At 44.6% G+C, this 21,887-nt stretch overlaps 1 protein-coding gene across 2 annotated transcripts in view; it reads right to left on the reverse strand.

Moving 5' to 3' along the window:
- Window positions 1-21,713, reverse strand: part of Poldip3 (DNA polymerase delta interacting protein 3) — a 28,854-nt gene extending 7,141 nt beyond the window's left edge. Inside the window, exons 1-5 of one of the 2 annotated variants that reach the window (XM_048445009.3) lie at window positions 21,556-21,713; window positions 6,210-6,600; window positions 5,221-5,307; window positions 2,735-2,830; window positions 527-706 (exon numbers count right to left, since the gene is read on the reverse strand). In XM_048445009.3, the coding sequence (XP_048300966.1) occupies window positions 527-706; window positions 2,735-2,830; window positions 5,221-5,307; window positions 6,210-6,600; window positions 21,556-21,614 (813 nt within the window). In that variant the 5' untranslated portion in view covers window positions 21,615-21,713. The remainder of the gene's footprint in view (window positions 1-526; window positions 707-2,734; window positions 2,831-5,220; window positions 5,308-6,209; window positions 6,601-21,555) is intronic. The other variant, XM_048445011.3, reaches the window with a different exon arrangement.
- Window positions 21,714-21,887: the final 174 nt, after the last annotated feature.

Below are 21,887 nucleotides of genomic sequence, written 5' to 3' on the forward strand. Positions count from 1 at the left end.
GTGACAAGGAGTCAAAAGGCAGCATGTACTAACACAAATTCATTCCAGACAGCTGACTAGAAAGGCACAGCAGAAACCCCACTCAGAGTTCATCTATCACACTGGGCCTCTTGGACTATAGAGGCCATCAGACTCCTGCTACTTCTTAGGTGTGCAGACCCTTCAGACCCAGACCCAAGTCTCTGCATGGAATGTTATCCATGCTCCCAGACTCAGTCAGCTCAGGCTTAGTAAAGGCATAGGCTTAAATTCCTGAGAGGCACAACATGTTTCCTCAAGGTTCTCAGTAGCTTTCTTCTAGGACCCTCATGCCATGTCACTACACAGAGTGATCTCTCTCCAAGGGTCCTCACTGGCCAGAAAGCTCATTGAGGGTAAGGGTCTCCAGGTACTGGTTTTTATTCACTTGCAGAAAGGGATGGCAAACATCACTTCACGGGGGAGCTCTGAGAACTCATGGGGTACACACAGCACAGTGACCACCCACACAGGCTGACACTAGCTGAAGTGGTAACTTTTATCTTACCTCAGCAGGTGGCAGCTCTTTGGGAGGCTCCTCCTTGTTCACTAGCGTCCGGGACATGTTGGTCAAGGCTTTGGTTCGAACAGAGGAGGGGAGAACAGGAGCTGTGTAGGCATCATTCTGAACCACTTTTGTGAGAGGGAGGGCCTTGGACATGGACAGCTTGGAACTGCTCAGTCCAGTCTACACAAACAGGCAGAAAGGAATCTGAGAAGCCAGAGACACAGTCTTTTGTTTTGTTTTTAGAGACAGAGTTTCTCTGTGTAAACACCCTGGCTGTGCTGGAATTTATTTTGTAGCCCAGGCTGGCCTCGAACTCACAGAGATCTGCCTGTCTCTGTCTCCTGAGTGCCGGAAGTAAAGGTGTGTGCCACCACTGCCAGGCAAGACACAGACTATTGCCTGAAGGGCTAACAGCCAGCTAGAGCAAGACCCTCAAAACTTCCCAGTCCAAGCCTGAGGGGTAAGGTTATCAGTACTAGCAATATACGCTGGGGTATATGGGTGTATGTGTATGCACACACACAGGCTCAAGATCGAGAAGCACATACAGCCCAAGCACTGACTGGAACCCTTGATGTAAGGGAGGCACAAAGAAGCCACTTTCCACAGGGCAAGAAGAAACTCATCCAAGAGTCAGAGGCTCACCCACACTACTCAAACTTTTGGAAACCCTGCAATTTACAGCTGATCAGAAGGCCAAAAACCTGAGATCAAGCTCATTCCTAGATCAGCTTCTCATCAGCTTGCAGAATGGCTGGACACATGAACTCTTTTTTAATGATTAATTTTTATTTTATATGCATTGATGCTTTGCCTGCAGGCGTATTTATCAGATCCTCTGGAGCTGGAGTTAGAGACAGTTGTGAGTTGCAATGCAGGCGCTGGGAATTGAGCCTGGGTCCTCTGAAGAACAGTTAGTACTTTTAACTCTCTGGTCCCTAGGAACTCTCCTAAGAAGGCATGGAACTCCTAGCTTCTGGTCTCTGATCTAGCAATACAGAGGCACCATGTCTAGTCATTGCCTCTGTGGCTCTAAGACTGTGAGGACAGGCTGGCAAAGGTAGTATGCACAGACCATTGGAATCAGTCCCTCCTGAACTGAGGATATGGTCCCTTGGAAACAGAAACTCCTCATATTAACATGACTAGAAAGATGCATCACACTAAAGCCAGGTGGTTTTGTGACTTAAGGTTTGCTGGCACCAAACAGGAAGAAAGGAGGGACTCCACAGCCAAAGAAATAGATCAGAGTATGGGGTGGAGTCAGTTCACCAGGCTTCTCTGAGTCTGGTGAAGCATCCTCTCTCCACACCAGATTCCACACTGCTTAAGCCACTCTCTGTGTCAAAACAGTACCCAGGAGCAATACTGATCTATGTCATGTTATGTTGAATACGTTCATCCTCTCTCCCTGTGCTGCCTCCTTATCATAAAAACAAATTCATGTCACTGAGAAGGGGAAATCTTAAGTGAAATTACTGTAAGTACTGTTTTTTTCCTTTCTTTTTAAACTAGAATTAGCCATAGACTAAGCCAGTAGACAGGCAGACACCTCCAAACAGTCTAATTACTGGAAAGGCCTCTTCCCTTCATAAAGAAATGAACTGTCATCACTCAACTTTACAACCACTATAAAAACTTAACTAGTAACCAGGAGATTGCTTCACACTTGGGATCCTGGTCAAAGCTGAGAATTTGCAACAGGACCCTCCTCAAGCTCCCAGACACTGCTTTCTCACTTCTCTGTATGATGTCTGACCCTGACCAGATACCACCCAACTTTCTTGACTTGCTGGTAAACTTTGACTGCTTATAATTTATCCAGCCTGCTGGACTGTTACAGTAGCAGAAAATAGACCAAAACAATTCCCTTCAAGTGTCTCAAAGACAACCCCTGGGAACTACAGCTCATTTCATTTCACTGCTAGGGGATTTTTTTTTAGACAGGGTTTCTCTGTATAAGTTTGGAGCCTGTCCTGGAACTCGCTCTGTAGACCAGGCTGGCCTTGAACTCACAGAGATCTGCCTGTCTCTACCTCCTGAATGCGCCAACACCACCCAGCTTGCTATGGGATCTTAAGCAAGACCTAGACATTCCAGTCTCAGCAGTGGAGCTGGATAGTTAATGACTCTAAAAACTCACAGCATAGTCAGTGAGAGGCCCTTTACTCTACAACCTTATTCATCCACTGATGCAGAGTACCATACCATGTGGTGGACAAAGCTGCCTGTGGCTGCAAACTTCATCTGTTTAGTAGGAACAGGTGCTGCAACGTCATCATCTTCATCTAGGTCATATAAGTTCTGAGAATAAAGAAACAGTAGTTGGGCTAGGAATGTCGGTTAATGATTCCTAGCACCCCAGAATAAACAAATCAATCAGACCGATACATACTACTATGGAATGCAGGCCCACAACAAACATCTGAACCAAGAACAGAGAAACAGCTGCTGAAATGAACAAGGAACTAAGGAAGGAGGTGGACACATGAGTACAGGGGCCTGGAGATTCAAGTCCTTACAAAGTGACTCTTACCCACAGAACTCAACAAAAATTGTTTAAAAAGTACTGTGATTTATAGGTGCTTGGAAATTATTTTTTTGGTAGAAATAATCCAGTAGCCCAGCCTGGCTTGAAACTCAATCCTCTTGTCCCCGGACTCTCGGGTACATAACACATGGCCAGAAATAACTTTTTTTGTTTGGTTTTGGATTTTTTTGAGGCAGGATTTCTCTGTGTAGCTATGGTTGGCTGTCCTGGATCTTACTCTGTAGACCAGGTTGGCTTTGACTCAACGAGATCTACCTGACTTTGCCTCTAGACTGCTGGGATTAAAGGTGTGTGCCACGATAAGATACTATAAATATCTTTTTATAAGTAGCAAATGCCAGAATCTCTTGATTTTATAGTCAGTTAATGACACAGTCTGAGAAAAAAAAATTCATTGTGGGAGAACCAAGTGTACTTACACTATTTACACAAGCCTAGATGGTAAGATAGTAGAGGCCTAGTACATAGTTAGTCTGGTATATGTCATTGTATGCCGTCTATCACTGACCACAATGCCACTGTGAAGTACATGACTATGTATCATTTGGCTTCGAAAAGTCATCCATCCCACAGGCTGGTCTGTAGGAGTAAACCTAAACCCGACAAAGAGTTTTATCCCAAAGGATAAAATTCATAGAATTTTTCTAGTGTTCACAGGAGAGTATTTCTAGTAAGGAAAACATGAAACCAACAATTATCCAGTTGTTAAAGATTTTCATAAAAATTTGAAACAAATTATGAAAAAAAAGAATGTTACAAAATTGGGTGAAAAAATAACCTCAATTCCACTTAAGTATTGCACATAATTAACAACAGCAACAACAAATGAAAAAAGACAGAGAGGGGGCTGGAATGGTTCAGTGGTCCAGTATTTCTAGCACCATAAGGCCCTGAGTTCCATTCCCAGCACATCAAAACAAAACAAAACAACAACAAAGGGGGGGGGGCAAGAGAGATGGCTCAGCAATTGAGAGCACTTGCTCCTCTCAAAGAGGACCTGGATTTGGTTCCTAGTACCCAAATGATGGGTGAAACTCCCGTTCCAGGTACCTTCTTCTGAACTCAGTGCCAGGCATACATGTAGTTCACATGCAAACAAACAATGATACACATTTTAAAAACAAACTTAGAGAGGAGTTATAGCAGAACATCAACAGTCCCTGGCTTGGTGAACAGGTACATGAAGGTATTTTTCTACATCAGGCACATGTAATGCTTATAACAATTTAGTAGTTTTCCTCTCTTCTACTGCCCTTTATGCCTCTCTTTTCTCAGTAAGAAGTATATTCCCAGAGGCTCGGGTGTAGGTGCTAAAATGGTACAATGTGAAGCCCTAGGTTTCATCTGCAGCACCATACACCAGGAGGTGGAGGCAGGAGTGAACTGGAAACCAGCCTACATTAGACCCTGTCTCAAAAACAAAATAAAAAAACAAAAAAATGTTTCTATTTTTAGAGACAAGGTCTCAGTACATAGCCAAGGCTGTCCTAGCCCTTGTAATGCTCTTGACTCTGCCTCCCTGATTACACATATACCATACCTAGATTAAGAACTAACTTCCTTCCTTCCTTCATTCTTTCGTTATTTTTTGTTTTGTTTTTGTTTTTTTGAGACAGGGTTTCTCTGTGCAGCTTTGGCTGTCCACTCACTCTGTAGACCAGGCTGTCTGGACTAAAGGTATGTGCCACCACCGCCTAGTTGTTTCGTTTTTTAAAAACAAGGTCTCATTCTATAATCCAGGCTGTCCTGAACTCACTATATACCCCAGGGCTCAAATTCATGGACTCTGGTCCAGCCTCCAAGTGCTGAGATTAGAGATGAGAACCATCATGTCTCCAAAGAGGCTGCTGCTTCTTTTTCTGCAATAGCATCTCATTACATAGACCACGCCAGCCTCAAACTCACAGAGACTCAATTGCCCATGCTCCCTGAGCGCTAAGATTAAATGTGTGTGCCATCACTCCTAACACAAGTTTCTTCTTAAAACTCACAAACTCTAAAGTGAAAACCTTCTTCTAACACTTTGAAATAGGAGCCATAAGCCAGTCCTCAGTTGATTTACCCAAGCAGACCTCATCAAAATATATGCATGCATGCATATACACTCAGGTGTGGGCACCACACCCCCACACCCTCATTTTACCTGTTTGGCCTGGTGGTTATTGACAACATTGATCCTCATTCCAGCAGGATGAGCATGGAGTGGCACTATGGCCTTTTGCTGTGGAACCTAGAAATATCCAGTGGTCATAATCCATCCCAGAAGGTTTGTGTGCATTCTAAGTGCAGGTCAACGAACTTGAAATATGTTGGCATGTACAAAGATCAGCCAAGGTCAAACAATAATAGGCCTGAAGAGCTTAATGGATTTGGTAAATAATTGGTGCTGCTACTCCTGTTTTAAAAACTAATGCAGGGAGCTGGAGAGATGGCTCAGTGGTTAAGAGCACTGCCTGTTCTTCCAAAGGTTCTGAGTCCAATTCCTAGCAACCACATGGTGGCTCACAAACATCTGTAATGAGGTCTGGTGCCCTCTTCTGGTCTGAAGGCATACACGTCGACAGAATATTGTATACATAATAAATAAATTAATATTTTAAAAAAACTAACGCATATTAAACCCAGTTTCCTTTCCTTCTGGAGTACTGATTGTGTGGGGTGGCTGGGACATCGGACAATCAGTCTTATCTCCTGGGCACCTATCCTGTTCTTCCCATTGACTGGATGAGTGAATAATGTCAGATACACTAGTTCACGTTTCTTTCAGACTATTTTTTTTTTAAATAAAACTGAGGTAATTATTCTGAAGTTTAAGTGAGGAACAAATAAGACAGAATTTGCTAAGTACCTGCCATAGCATGTGTACAACATGCTTTGTGTTCTCCTCACTTTTTTCTCTACTTTTGCCTCACTGTGGAAAGTCATTCATTCTGTGGACCTCTTCTTTAAAAGACAATATTCTGTATGCCACAAGACTGTCTCTAATGTATTCTCCATGCCCTTTTGTAAGGCAGAAAGTGCTAAACCAACACTTGAAACAAAACCTTGCACTTTTCCATTCTCCAATGTTTCCTGCATACTTCTAGCTTACTTCCCAGGTTTCTGGAAATGTAGGCAGGAGCCAAAGCCTACCTGGATGGTTTTGGTGAGTTTCAGAGCAGGTGTCACTGTCCCAATGGGTGGGCTTGTGAAGGTAACAGGGGATCGCCTCTTCAAGCTGATTTTCTCCCGGGCATCAGCCACCTGCCAGGGATTCTGGGGCACAGTGCTCTGCTGCTTTCGTGAGTTCAGCATCTCTCTGGCATCCTGTACTTTTCCTTTGATCCGAAAACGAGCATCTTTCTGCAAAAGCTTCTCTCGGGCATCTTTGACTCCAAGCTTGAGCCGAGCATCTGAGATGCCAATCTTCTGCCGGGCATCAAATCTCTGCTGGAAGGTGGCTGTGCGAGCTGGCTGGCTAAGAAGACTATGTTGGATCCCAACTCGAGATCGGATGCCTCCAACTCCTGGTCTGGTGCTGAGCCTGCAAGTACAAAACTGTAACAGTAAATGGATCTGAAGACCAACAGAGCCCATGGAGGAGAGCTAGGAACACTGAGCATAGAGCTTGCCCCATAACTCTCAAAACCCCAACTTCTTTCTTTTTTTTTTAAATATTTATTTATTTATTATGTATACAATATTCTGTCTGTGTGTATGTCTGCGGGCCAGAAAAGGGCACCAGATTACAGATGGTTGTGAGCCACCATGTGGTTGCCGGGAATTGAACTCAGGACCTTTGGAAGAGCAGGCAACGCTCTTAACCACTGAGCCATCTCTCCAGCCCACCAACTTCTTTCTTACCTCTGGCTTTTAACTTTGCGTCATAAACAAAAAATCATAGCTAGTTCACAACAGGTTAAGACTTTCATCCCTGATCATGCTTTCAATCAACCCTTTATGTACCCAGAGGTGTTTGTTATGCCTTCTTTCTGTGTAGAAGGCAGTGAAGCTGCCTCTTAAAACAAATGGTGCTGCTATGCAGGCAGACACCTCTTACTAGGACTAAGGGGGCCAACATGTAGGTCTCGGCACTATAAAAACTAATAAAATAAAGATAAAGATTTAATAGCTATGCTGGATGGTGGTAGCACATGACTTTAATCCCACGACTTGGGAAGCAGAAGCAGGCGGATCTCTGTGAGTTCGAGGCCAGCCTAGTCTACAAAGAGAGTTCCAGGACAGCTAAGACTGTTACACAGAAAAACCCTGTCTTGAAAAATAAAAAAGACTTAATAGCTAGGCAAGGCAATGTTCATAGCCACAGCATTCAGGAACCTGAGGCAAGAAGACTGCTGATGAGTTCAAGGATAGATAGTCTGAGCTACACTGAAAGATACATATAATCATCATCATCATCATCATCACAGTCGTGCGGTGGTGCCGCATGCCTTTAATCCCAGCACTTGGGAAGCAGAGGCAGGCGGATCTCTGTGGTCTACAAGAGCTAGTTCTAGGACAAGCTCCAAAGCTACAGAGAAACCCTGTCTCGGGGGGGGGGGAGAAAAAAAAAACCCACACAGGGGCTGGACAGAGCTCAGTGGGTAAGGGAGTAAGGAAGTGTATTTCTCTAGCAGAGGACTTGGGTTGTTCCCAGCTCTGGCATGGTGGCTCACACCATCTGTAATTCTAGGTGATCCAATACCCTATTCTTCTGACTTCTGAAGGGCACCAGGCCCATACGTGGTATACGCATGCATTATATACATGCATGCAAAATGTTCATACATGTAAGTAAAACTTTTAAAAAAAAAGAGTAGCTCTGCAATAACAAGAACACACAATTTGAACAACTCCTAAAGTTAGAAATGAAGGCTAGAGCAATGGTGAAGCGGTTAAAAGCTCTTGCTATTCTTCCAGACCAGAGTTTGGTTCCCAGCACCGGTGCCAGGAAGCTCACAACCAACTGCCTGTAACTCCAGCTACAGAAGATCTGATGCCCCTTGCTAGCCTTTTCAGGCACTGCACATAAACACATGCATACACATAAATAAAAATAAAACTAAAATATTATTTTTAAAAATTAGAAATGAAGGGGCTGGAGAGAAGGCTCAGCGGTTAAGAGCACTGGCTGCTCTTCCAGAGGACCTGGGTTCAATTCCCAGCACCCACATGGCAGCTCACAACTGTCTGTAACTCCAGTTTTAAGGGATCCAACACTCTCACACAGAACATATACGGGCAAAACACCAGTTCACATTGTAATAAGTCTGCACAGAGGGTCCCTGGTGGTGGGGAGTCCAAACAAAAAACCACAGTGGGTGAGAGACAAATATGCCATACAGATAGAGCTTAAGTGGAGAGTTTTAGTGCGATAAAGGGAGTGGTGGAAAGAAAGGAAAAGAGGGGGAGAGGGTGAGAAGCGGGGGGAGAGGGATGCAGAGAGAGAAAGGGGAAGTGGAAGAAGAGAGAAGTAGGCAGTTTCGCCTTTTAAAGAGGGGATATGGTCTGCCCTGCGTGATGCACTCTGTGAGGTCCTCAAGATGCAGGACCAGGTTCATCCGAATGCTAGTACACATTAATTAAATAAATCCTTAAAAACGAGAAATGAATTAAACTCCATTAAGCAGGCCCCATTCCTGTGGTTTGAAAATCAACACCTGGCCCTGCTGAGTAAAGGATGGGAGTCTGCAGGTTTCTCCTGCCTGACCTACCTACTATACCCACAGGCCTCTATCCATGCTAGCCAGTAAAAGCAACCACTCCTAAGGCGGGTGTCCTGCCTCGAGACGTCTATGCCAACATCTCCTTTCTCGGAAACCCTCTCTGATTCTCCAAGACAACTTTCCTTTGTGCCTGTTACAGCTGTGCTTTCCGTGTTTTCTCCCCAACCCCTAAGCTGAAAGGAAGGGCAGAAAGGGGTTCATTTCTTTCCCTGGACCTGATATCTAAAAAGTAGCACTGTGTGCTAGTTAAGTCTTCATACTCTTATATACTCCTCAAATACAGAGCTGTCAGATTCCACCCCTGAGTTATTGACACCAAACCCTAGCAGTGTCTGGGGCTGCATTTGTAACCTGAAAGCTAAACCTGGAAAAGAGCTGTGTTGAGAAATCTTAACATTAGACGGCTACACTATGCTGCATGAAAAGTTCCCTGACTGTTTCCAACCCACTAACTGGGCCTCCCAGATTAAAATACCCACTTATTGAGCTCCTCCAAAGTTACAGGGTTACCAAAGGGAGTCGGAGAGTGTAAGCTTCCAGGTACTTCAAATCCAAGAGTGGCCTACAGCCAATCACACAATGATCACAGTTCTCCCAAGAAGGCACACAGTATGTGGGGTCATCACAAACAATTGGACACCTGGAAGGCTGTGGGGAAGTTTAGACATGACCCAGGGAGCCTGAGAAAAGCAGTAGTCAAAAGTGTTTTAGACAAGCAGCATGTAGAAAAGTTAGCTAGAGCCCACAGCTTGCGAATTCTCTGCTCATAGAGTCGAGGAAACATCTAGCTTTCCCAACTCAAAAAGGTTTTCCAAACACAAAGGGTTCTTTACCACCTGAGTCCATATACCAAAGTCTCTCTGCACCCAGATGGAAGTTCCTCTTGTCTCTTTCAAAGCGCTTACCACACGACCTGTTTATAAGCCTATGTCTCTCACAGCCTGGATTTTCTCACCCAGCACCTCCTTATCTGTGCCAACTCTGCACCATAAGAAGGAAAGGCTCTTCTGACAAAGAAGCAAAAAACATCAAATGGAAAAAAGAAAGCATATTTAACAAGTGGTGCTGGCATAACTGGATATCAACATGTAGAAGAATGAAAATAGACCCATATCTATCACCATGCACAAAACTCAAGTCCAAATGGATCAAAGACCTCAACATAAAGCCAGCCACACTGAACCTTACAGAAGAGAAAGTGGGAAGTACACTTGAACACATTGGCACAGGGAACCACTTCCTAAATAGAACCCCAGTAGCACAGACACTGAGAGAAACAATTAATAAATTGTTCAGGACCTCCTGAAACTGAAAAGCTTCTGTAAAGCAAAGGACACAGTCAACAAGACAAAACAGCAGCCTACAGAATGGGAAAAGATCTTCACTAACTCCACATCAGAGAGAGGGCTGATCTCCAAAATATACAAAGAACTCAAGAAATTTGACACCAAAAGATCACAAAATCAAAGAAAAAAAATGGAGTACAGACCTAAACAGAGAACTCTCAACAGAGGAATCTAAAATGGCTGAAAGACACTTAAGGAAATGTTCAACATCCTTAGTCATCGAAGAAATGCAAATCAAAACAACTCTGAGATTCCATCTTACACTTAGAAGAATGGTCAAGATCAAAAACATTGATGACAACTTATGCTGGAGAGGTTGTAGGGAAAATGGAACACTTCTGCATTGCTGGTGGGAAAATAAGCTGGTACAACCCCTTTGGATGTCAGTGTGGTGATTTCTCAGAAAATTAGGAAACAACCTTCTTCAAGACTCAGTAATACCACTTTGGGGTATATATCCAAAGGATGCTCAATCGTGACACAAGGACATGTGCTCAACTATGTTCATAGCAGCTTTGTTTGTCATAGACAGAACCTGGAAACAACCTAAATGCCCCTCGATCGAAGAATGGATAAGGAAAATGTGGTACACTTACACAATGGAGTACTACACAGCAGAAAAAAATAATGACAACTTGAATTATGCAGGAAAATGGATGGAGCTAGAAAACATCATTTTGAGTGAGGTAACCCAGATACAGAAAGACAATTATCACATGTACTCATAAGTGGTTTTTAAACATAAAGCAAAGAAAGTCAGCCTACAAACCACAATCCCAGAGAACTTAGACAACAATGAGGACACTAAGAGCGACTTACTTACATAAATCTAATCTACATGGGAAGTAGATTAGAAAGTATAAAAAAGACAGTATCTCCTGAGTAAATTGGGAACATGGGGACCTTGGGGGAGGATTGAAGAAGGAAGGGGAGAGACAAGAAAGGGAGCAGAAAAAAATGTAGAGCTCAATAAATATCAATAAAAAAATGAGGTTATAAAAAAAAGAATAAAAGTGCTGTTTTTGCACTACTCTTTAAAAAAAAAAGAAGAAGAAAAGGCTCAAATAACTTTTGAGAGGAGATCACTGCCATCTACACACCCAAATTCTGCAAGACTGTCTGTCTAGGTCTGACTCAGAGGCACCCTAACCAGGCCCCAGGAGCTACAGGAGCTTTTTTACTCCTTCTCCAGATCACAACGTCTGAGATTCCCACAACCTGCAACATTTCGCTTTGCCTGACTTTATGATGAGTCTTCCAAGCACAGGGATGCCTTTTCCTAACACTGAAGCGCCTTTTCTTCTTTCCCAAAACCTGGGCAGCAGGAGAGACACTCCGCCAGTCCTGTTTGTCATTACTTTCCTTTTTTCTTTCTTTTCTTTTTTTGAGACTTAATAACCTGGCCTAGGCAGACAGACTCTACAGTAGGCCCTCATGCCTGCTGTTTCTACTAGGTCTCCAAGTCTGCTTCTCCTGAGATAGGATGGTCTTTTTGTTCCTGGGATTTCTTTACTTTATGCTCTGTCTTTGTTTCTCCCCCACCAAGACTGGATACTCTTGCTTTTATTCCGACTTTTCAGTTAGCTGTTAGGCTTTTCAAACCTGTCTGTCCCCCTCTATAGACACAAACTGGTTATGGAGATGTAGATCACTGGGTTTCACCTTACAGAGATTCAGGTGTCTTTTGGGTATGGATAGTATCAGTGAATTGTCACAGGTTGTTTTAACTCACTTGGAAAGTTGGCTCTGAAGATGGCATTTGACCTGCTTGCTTCAGATCAAGCTTACACGTATCTCAGCATTTCCTCCAAAGCCTCTGTCGGGTCAGGCTGGCCCGCCTCCGTGACAAGGAGAAGAACAAAACAGCCCAGGAAAAAAACATATGTACAGCTAAACAGGTAAGCTATTTCCAATTGATTACTTCATGGTGTAAAAGTGTTTATAATAAACCCAGCTAACATGATGCTCACACATGGAAAGGATAAAAGATCTCTGTTCAAAATCTCTCAATAACTCGAACATCACAGGGTTTCGTTTTGCTTTGTCTTCTGGTTTTTCAAGACAGGGTTTCTCTGTGTAACTTTGGAGTCTGTCCTGGAACTTGTTCTGTAGACCAGGCTGGCCTCGAACTCACAGAGATGATGTGGGAGAATTGTCTGTATTCTGTCAATCATATTTTAATAAAACGCTGATTGGCCAGGCAGGCAGTATAGGTGGGAAAACCAGACAGGAAGTAGAGGTGATGCAATGAGAACAGGAGAATTCTGGGAAGCAAGGAGGTTCCTCAGCCACTCCTGCGCAGATCACTGAAGAAGCAACATGTAAGCTGCCCCCGCTGGAAAAGGTACTGAGCCATTATGGCTAACATAGATAATGATAATGGATTAATATAAGTTACAAGGACTAATAAGAAGCCTGACCCAATGGGCCAATCAGTTTATAACCTTATGGAGTCCTGTGTGTAATTTCTCTTTGGGATTTGCCAGCTGTTGGGGTACCGGGCGGGACAGAAGCCCCAACAAGCCGGCCCCCGTCATGTTACACAGAGATCCACCTGCCTCTGCCTTCTGAGTGCTGGGATCAAAGGTGTGCACCCCCACTTGATTAATTTAAAATCTTCAAGAAAAGTTAATAGTTAAAAATTCATATATAGGTCATCTCAATTCACTCTAGCATACCATGTATAAACTCCTAAGGCTATAATGGTCTATTCATGCTAACAAAATCTGACTTACAGATGGATGTCTTTGTCAACGTTCAGTCTTCCCACGAACTGTATCTATGGTTTAAAGTTTATACTACAAGAGCTTCAACTCAAAGTTGTAATTTTTAAAAAATTATTTATTTTATTTTATGTGTATTGGTGGTTTGCCTGAATGTATGTCTGGGTAAGGCATTGAATCCTAGAGTTACATACAGTGAGCTGTCATGTGGGTGCTGGGAATTGAACCTGGGTCCTCTGGAAGAGCAGTCAGTGCTCTGAACCACTGAGCTACCTCTCCAACCCCCAAAATTGTAATTTTTAAAACAAACTTAATGGAGAAAAAAATAAAATCCTAATTTGATAAAAATTACTTACTGTAAACAGTTAAAGATCACTAAGACATAGAAGTTAATGGTCAGTTACCTGATAAATGATTAAATTCTTTTTTAAAAAACATTTTTCATTTCTTTTCTTTTTTTAAGATTTATTATGTATACAGTGTTCTGCCTGCATGTGTGCCTGCACACCAGAAGGGGGCACCAGATCTCATTATAAATGGTTGTGAGCCAACATGTGATTGTTAGGAACTGAACTCAGGACCTCTGGAAGAGCCGTTCCCTTGGATGGAACACAACCCCACCCGGGTAAGCTGCATGCTTAGCCTCATTACAGGATTTACAGGATAAGTATACATGGGAAAATAAGACCTGTCAATAGTCTGCTGCTCCTGTCTCTGGCTGTGTAGGCCAAACTAGAAAAAAGCCTCCTTATCTGTAGAGAAGATGAATTGCTCCTCACTCTCACATGACAGGGAAAGGAATTCTCTTGCCTGTGGAATGTCTGAGAGTCTACATTCAGACAGGCAAACTGCTGTGGAATAATCTTATGCGGTGTGAAGAAGTGTCATTCTGATTGGCTTAGGAAAGAGCTAAATAGCCAATAGCCTGGCAGGATTTCCAGGCACAAAGGATGCTGGGAAAAAGAGGGGAAGTCACAGGAGATGTGGAGGAAGCATGACATGAAGAAGATGAGGTAACAAGGCATGAACCACATGGCAGCATGTAAATTAATAGAAATGGGTTAAGTTATAAGAGCTAGTTAGAAACAAGCCTAAGCTATTGGCCGAGCTTTCATAATTAATAAGAGGTCTCTGTGTCGTTATTGGGGAGGTGACTGTCCTGAAAAAGGAAGTCCAACTACAGAAAATAGCAACTGTTTTGCCCTCAAAGTCTTCAGAACAGACGTATGAGGATGCTGTGAACAAGTGAGCCTGCACCTAAGCCTACCATCTGACTGGTACAGGATCTGTACGTCTTTTCAATTGGTTGGGTCCTTTACCCTACCTTCCATTCTTCCTCTTAATAAAAGCTAATTAAAGGAGACTGCCAGATATTCTGCCATCACACTCACAGTTGTGGACATTTATCCAGACTATCCAAGTGGTGTCTGTGAAAACTGGCTACAAAATCCTATAAAAATGGCTCAATAGGGTTCTAGTTCTCTTTTAAATTGCCAATTAGATGCTGAATTTAACTAAATTTAAAGTTTCTTTTACAAAGCTTCCAGGTGCTTGTTTCTTATGTGGGAGTTTGGTGTAACTGCTAATTATAGTTACCTTCTTCTTCTTTAAAACTCTGGTACACAATCTGGCCAGTTGTACAATTGTATTTAATCTTACTAAACAAAACTGATATTAGACTTGTCTCTAATGTTCCCACAAGGTTGTACAGTTATTACCTCCTGCATTTTTCTGGATCTGTTACCGTCTGTCGAGTTTCACTGTGGTCCCTTGGAAGGACCCTCCTCCGAGGCGCTCTGACTACTACTGCCCTTTCCACATTGTCCTTTTCAGCTCAAAGAGAAATCTGCACCCTAAACTCCTAAAAACAGTTTGGGTGACCTCTAAAGGGGGATCCAATTCCATCCAATTCATCCCTCTTTTTGTCACTCTGAACAGTTTTTGGCCCTCAGAACTAGAACAACCAGACTAAAGTCTTTCTATATCAATTAAACTGTTTTACCAGCTCCTAAAAGCCCAAGAAACATTTCAGATCAGTTTAATGGCCAACCTGGTTCTTTGGCTGCTTCAGTATTCTGTGACTAGGCCTGACTCCAGCTTGAGATGGGATCTGTGCCCTCCTCTGAAAACAATGTTGCTTCCACATCAACAGATCCTAACTGGTTTGAGATGTGGCCCAAAGACACAGGGACTAAACAAAAATTCCACCACAAGCGTCTATGTATGTGTGTGCTTCTAGTTCCCTCCCATTCTGCTCCTACCCCATCACTTCTTCCATCCTTATTATCCTCATAGTCACATTTTTACCCTCTTTTAAGTGTTTGCCCTCTGAACTTCCCCTATACCCATCTAAAAGGTTCCATGTAAGCTCTCCCAATGGCTCTCACCCTACAAAGGATGGGGCGCCAACACTTACAACATGGCCAACTGACCAATCAGATTAAGGAAGACCTGACCTTGGTACACACAGTATTAGGCACTTTACAAAATCAAATAGATTCCCTGACTATGGCGGTCCTCCAAAATCACAGAGGACTTAATGACTGCCAACAGGAAGGAACTATGCCTTCCTAGAGGAAGGATGCTGTTTTCATGGGAACCAATCTGGCCTAGTATGGGAAAACGCTAAACAATTAGAATCAAATACAGAGAAAGGACACCTGACTACTTGGGGACCACAGACTGCTCCCTTGGCAGGCCCAGTCAAGATGATCGTGCTAACTTTACTCAGTGGTCCCTGCCCTTTCAACTGTCTCACCAAGTTTCTCAAAAAAAGACTACAAGCTACTGTCCCCAGGAGGAGTATCTCTTAGGGCTCTAGTCTTGCTCTGGGACAGAGCACACTGTGCTGCTGATCAGGTGAGAATGCACAGGAACAACACCTGACAAAGTCCTCAGCTGGTCACATATAAGTCACCAAGACAATCTGGACTGACATTTTAATGTATAGCAATGCCTATACATTAAGTCACCAAGACAATCTGGACTGACATTTTAATGTATAGCAATGCCTATACATTAAGTCACCAAGACAATCTGGACTGACATTTTAATGTATAGCAATGCCTTACTTGGTGACAGGGATACACTGAGAAATAGGGGACAGTAATGAAACAGCTTAGCACTGCCATGTCACATAACCCCAGGGGCCACCTCCATGCATGTCACTTTTATCTGTACACCAAGGGTGCATTTGTGGAAGAAAGGCTGTGGCAGTTAGGGATACAGGCACTGCTCCTGCTAGGAGTAGCTACTCTGCAATCTGATGCATTCATCCCCTGATTACAGGCATTCATTCAACTCTTTTCACAGCTTTGGGGGCTTCTGTGTTCCAGCTTTTTATAATCACATCTCTTCTCCTGCATGAAAAGACAGCTATCCATCCCAACAGGCAGCAGCACTGGTTACAAGGCAGGCATTAGTCATTAGGGATTCTTCAAATAAACACAACTGCTGGGGGCAGGTCTCTAAACCAGAGTCAATTATGTTACCTGCCCCAGAACTGCTGAAGGATCTCTAACAAAGCCCTGCCCTATTGGGGGGGGGGGGGCGGGCACGGCTCCCATCTTTGAGCCTGCAGCCTCACATCCCATTGTAGGGACACTGAGTTTGCTAAACACATTCTGCACATTTGTCCTCGGGAAGGTGAAGGAGGGCAGCTTTGAGCAAGACTCTTAGTTGCCCCACCCTAGACAACAACATCAGTACTACAAACTGCGCAATGGCTTCAAGAGAGATCCTGGGAAGAACACTGCAGGCCAAGAAGAGGTGCAGATGCCACTGGACCCTTCTCTCTCCTAGTCTCCAACTAGAACCTAGCATACACTAAGAGTGTGTGGGGACTAGGAATGCCTTGCCTTCATGATTCTGTGGAAGACAGAGTCAAGACCAGCTCCAGAGGTCATGAAGGTAGCCCCATGGGTTACATAAAGTGGATTTAAATACAGGAAGGGGAGTTATGTTAGAGTATGTGTGTGTTGACATAATTTTAAAAAAAGAACAAAATAATTATTTGTGTGTGTGGCCACGTGTGCAGCAGAATACAAATGTAGGGATCAGATGACAACTTTCACTGTGTTCTCTCCTTCTACAAAAATAGGTCTGAGGATGGAACTCGGTTGCTAGGCTTGGTGGCAAGCTTTTTTACCTGCTGAGCTACCTTGTTGGCCCTGAGATCACTTGGAGGGGGGGGGGGGATCTTATTGTTGTTTTCTGAAGATTTTATTTATTTTTTTAAATTTATATGTTTGATTAAACGTGCATGTCTGTGTATTATGTGCACAGGGAGGCCAAATGAGGATATCAGATCCCTGGGTACTACAGTTACAAGGTGTTGTGCACTGCCATGTGGGTGCTGGGAATTGAACCCAGATCCACTGGAAGAGTAGCCAGTGCTCTTAACAGCTGAGCCAGCCCTAAGGTCATTTTTATACAGAGAAAAGAAACAGAGTTTAACCCAAATTAGTAGCAAGACAAGATACTAGGAAACATTCCTTTACTGAAGTATTTTCAGACATTTCACTTGAAAGCCTCTTTAAAGCCTCTTTCTTCCACCTTCAGTGTTTGGAGCTACATTTCCTTCAGTTTATCTCAACAAGGAGTAACAGCGAGGAGCAGGTGTAGATCATAGGTCTCAACCTAACTTCACTTTCCTCCCACCCACTGTGGCTCCAGGATTTCCTCAGGCAAGATGTGCAGCTCTCAGCTGATCAGCTCCAGCACACTCTAACTGAACCAGCAGTGATCCCAAGAACTAGACTAACCAGACTAAAGAGAGATGCTGTGCCAACTAACTTAATCCGAGATTCTCACATCTATGGTGGAAGTCAACAGGGCACAGCCAGCACTACAGGGCTGAGGGTCCTTCACACTAGAGACAAGTGTGGGTGAGACAGCAGAGTCTACCAAGAAATGAATCAAGGGTCACTCAGACCACTCTGACTACTCCACAAACACCCACTCATCAAAGTGTCTTCGTGATTAACTGGGGACCCAGGGAATACTGTCCTTTCTATGAGGTGTAAGAGGCCTCACCAGAAGTTGCTCTGGAAGACACTTGACCACAAATGCAGTCGGTGCTGGGCTCTCCAGCTTCTGCTCGGACTGCTCCCCAAGGTCCTGACTGCCTTGGCATGCCTTGGGTGAGCAGCAAGAAGGGCTAACAGGCAGGTGGGCTTAAGGAGGCTGTTTTCCCTGGCAGACTCTGGCTTTTGTCATATCCACTAGGAGGAGAGAGGCTGCCCCAGGAGCCACACACTCTTCCCAAGTTACTAAACACAAGACTCTTCTCAGGAGAGTTTTGCAGCATGAATATCGAAGTTGCCAGAATAGTGATTCCTTCTAAAAAGTACTACACAATATATTTACTGTGGGAAATGACATCACAGAATTTGATATGGAGCCCCAGATCTAGAGTTTGTTGACTGTGCAAGTGAAATGGAATTTCAGTGAGTTTTAACCCTTGCACTGCCTTCTAGTTTTCCAGAATACTCCTGTCCCAATCCAATCTTCACATAGAAGTAAAATTCTCACACTGAAAAATCAGTTCATTTTTCTTCTTTAAGCCTTCGACAGTGACACTGAAGAAAGCCACCCCCTAGTGAGCACTTGGCCTGGGGAAATGAAATAGGCGTTCCTTGTGTTTAGACATATGTGGAAAGAGAAAGGACAGTAAAGTAACTTACGTAGGATCACACGGGAAGGAGAAGCAGAAGTAAACCATGGTCTCCGAGTGCAGACCTTCTTACCTATCCTTTCCCATGCAGTGAGTTCCCTGCTTCTCCTCCTTTAAGGAAAGCTCCATGACACCTCCCACCACATCATGACAAAGTATATTCGCTGTTTTCTGAGACAGGGTATAACTAGCTCGGGCTGGGTAACAAATCTCTCACCTGAGCCATCCTAGTGCTGGAATGGCAGGCATGCTCCATCACCCTCAGCTCTAAAATGATAGGAACTTAAAAAGGAAAAGAAAATTATGGTTCAGATCTAGAATGCTCTCCAGAGAATTCATTGTGGAAGAGTTGGTTTCCAACTGGACATGCTATTTGGGGGTGGGGTGGGGAGTGGACAGGGTTGTCTATGTAGCTCTGGCTGTCTGGAACTCCATGTAGATCAGACTAGCCTTGAACTCAGAGATCCACCTGGGACTACAGGTGTGTGCCATCACAACCTGGTGGTGCTAAGAAACGACTGCATCAGGAAAGACTAACCTTACCAACGATTACTCCACTAAATGGGTAACTAAGGGGTGGGGCCCAAAAGCAGGAAGCAGGTCACCTTCTTCAAAGGGTATATGTTTTGTCCTTTCCCCTCTCTCCTCCACTCACCTCTCCTGTTTCTTGGCTGCCTTTAGGTAAACACCTCCTGCTACTGTACTATTCGGCCCAATAATTCTTTTCTCTGTTAGTCAACTATCTCAAGTATTGTCATACCAATGTCACAGCTAACACACACAACCTCTCATGCACAATTACCTCTCATGAACAAGCTGCCAGGAAGACCATTACGAGAACGCTGCCCTGTCACCACCTCCCAGCTGGACTCTCAAAACTTTAATTGGCTTAACCATCGTGGTTGTCAATGACTATCTCCTATGGGTCATTCCATTATGGCTCAGGAGGCAGGGTTAACTGGGCAGTGAAGGAAGCAGTAATGCTGAGATTAGAGGGAAGTACAGTTTAGTATGGGAATCAAAAGTGTTCACAAGACACAGGCATGGGGAAGGATGAGCATTCATGGAGCAGATCACTGTCTGGGAAACAGAACCTAACATCTCTACAGCAGGGCATTTACAAACTCAACAATCTATAAATGTGTTGAACCACTAGCCAATTCTCACATCTTCACATGGCAAATTTAAGTCACTGAAGGGCCCAGAGTAAATCTGAACAATAGTCCACCTACCCAGCTTCTACTGCTTGACCCTTACCCTATATACTCAATCACAAGGAGAGCAGATGGTTAAATATTATGACAACACCCCAGCTGTATTCAGAATCATGTTAAGATAACCACTGACGTGTGTGCGCAAACCCCCTTAAGCTTACACAAACACTATGTTATCACAAGTGGTAAATTTCAAAAAGCACTCCCCTCAAAACCTAACCTCAAGATCATAAAAATTCCTTTGACTCCCCTTCCTTGACTTCCTACCCTGCAGGTTTTTTGTTTTGTTTTTTGCTATAAAAAGAAGCTTATATGGGGGCTGGAGAGATGGCTCAGAGGATAAGAGCACTCACTGGCTCCTCTTCCAGAGGTCCTGAGTTCAATTCCCAGCAACCACATGGTGGCTCACAACCATCTGTAATGAGATCTGGTGCTCTCTTCTGGCTCACAGGGATACATGCAGGCAGAATATTGCATAATAAATAAATAGATGGTGTGCGCTGCCAAAAAAAAAAAAGAAGCAGCAGCTTATGGTCTCTTCTCAGGCCACACCCCAAAATGCCTGTGGCCCTAACTTGTTAGAAGTTCTGGTAGCCCGTGGTAATGGACTAAAGTTACTTCTGCTCATCTAATTTTGGTGGCCTCGGCTTCAATATTTGCACGATTCCCAGACCCAACAGTCATAAAAGCTAGAAAAGGCTACCAATGTTTAAGAGTCTACTGAGTCTTAAAAACTCCAGGACACTCATCAGTGAACACCACCAATGCACTCTGTCGTTTTCCTTCCTTGTCGGTGGCCAACTCAGCCAGCAGTTAAAACTCTGAGCACTCTGTGGCTTGCCTTCTTGCAGATTCTAGCTTCCCATTTGCGAAACGGGTACAAAGTAAATAAACAGTAGGAGCCGGGCTGTTGTAGAGCACGCCTTTAATCCAGCACTTGGGAGGCAGAGGCAGAGGCAGGCGGATCTCTGTGAGTTGGAGACCAGCTTGGTCTACAAGAGCTAGTTCCAGGGCATGATCCAAAGCTACAGAGAAATCTTGTCTCGAAAAACCAGAAATAGAATAAAATAAACAGCACGGGAGTGCCTGGAGCCCCAGTTACTCAGGAGGCTGAGGCAGGAAGACCGATAGAGTTCAGGAGTTCGAAACCAGCCTGGGCAACATGGAGGAAGCCAGCTTCTCAAAACAGAAACAAACTCGCCTGTCATCCCAGCACTTGGGAAATGTAAGTGGGAGGATCCAGGCATTTAAGGCCAATCTCTACGACACACGGAGTTCGCGGCCTGCTCCCGCTATGTGAGACCCGTCTCAAGAAAACGGAGAAACAAAACGAAACAAACAAACAAAAAATTACAGACACTACTATGACAGAAACAAGGTACTCTGCATCTGAAAGCTATACACCGCCTCTCAGCGGGCCCGGGTTAACCACAACGGCTAGAGAGAACCTGCGGAATTGGGCATTCCAACTCTGGGCTAGGATCTCGATCGCTCAACTTCCGTCCTCTTCACACCAAGGACCACAAAGCGCGAGCAGAGACTGCGCCACCGTGGTCCCCGGACCTAGTCGCCGAGTCGGAAAGGCCGGCCCTGCCCAGCCCTCGGCCCGCCCGCGGCTGGGCGTCCCGGGCCCGGTAACCAGTGGGCTGGCGAGCGGATGGGCCCGCGCGGCCCGGCCAATAAGGAGCGCGGCGGACGCAGGGGGGCGGGCGCAAGCGGTTTCTCGCGTCGCGCTCCGGGCCGCTCCCTCCTCCGCCCCCGAACCTCGCGAAGCAGCGAGCCCCACGAGCCCCTAACAGAGGAAAAGGACGCTCACCGTCCCTTGGTCGCCGTTCCGCGCTTCCGGATGAGCTCATCCAGCGAGATGTCGGCCATCTTGTGCCGCCAAACCTAGCGGAGAACGGAGAAGCCGTCAGCAGCGAGCCCGCCCCTTGGCCACTTACGGAACGACGAGCAGCTTCCGACACCCGGACAACCAACTCTCGCGACAGTTCTAACGACGCTCAGAACGGGAGGGGGTGGGGCCGCTCCCCGTGAGCCTTTGCGGTGCCCACTTCTAATCTGCATATAGAAGGCCGGAGCGTGGTGGATTCTTTTTTTCCTCCTTTTACAAAGGAAGAGATAACAGGATGTAAATTGAAACCATTA

Source organism: Myodes glareolus, chromosome 19 (assembly GCF_982192425.1).
Source record: "Myodes glareolus chromosome 19, mMyoGla1.1, whole genome shotgun sequence".
NCBI classification, from domain to species: Eukaryota; Metazoa; Chordata; class Mammalia; order Rodentia; family Cricetidae; genus Myodes; species Myodes glareolus.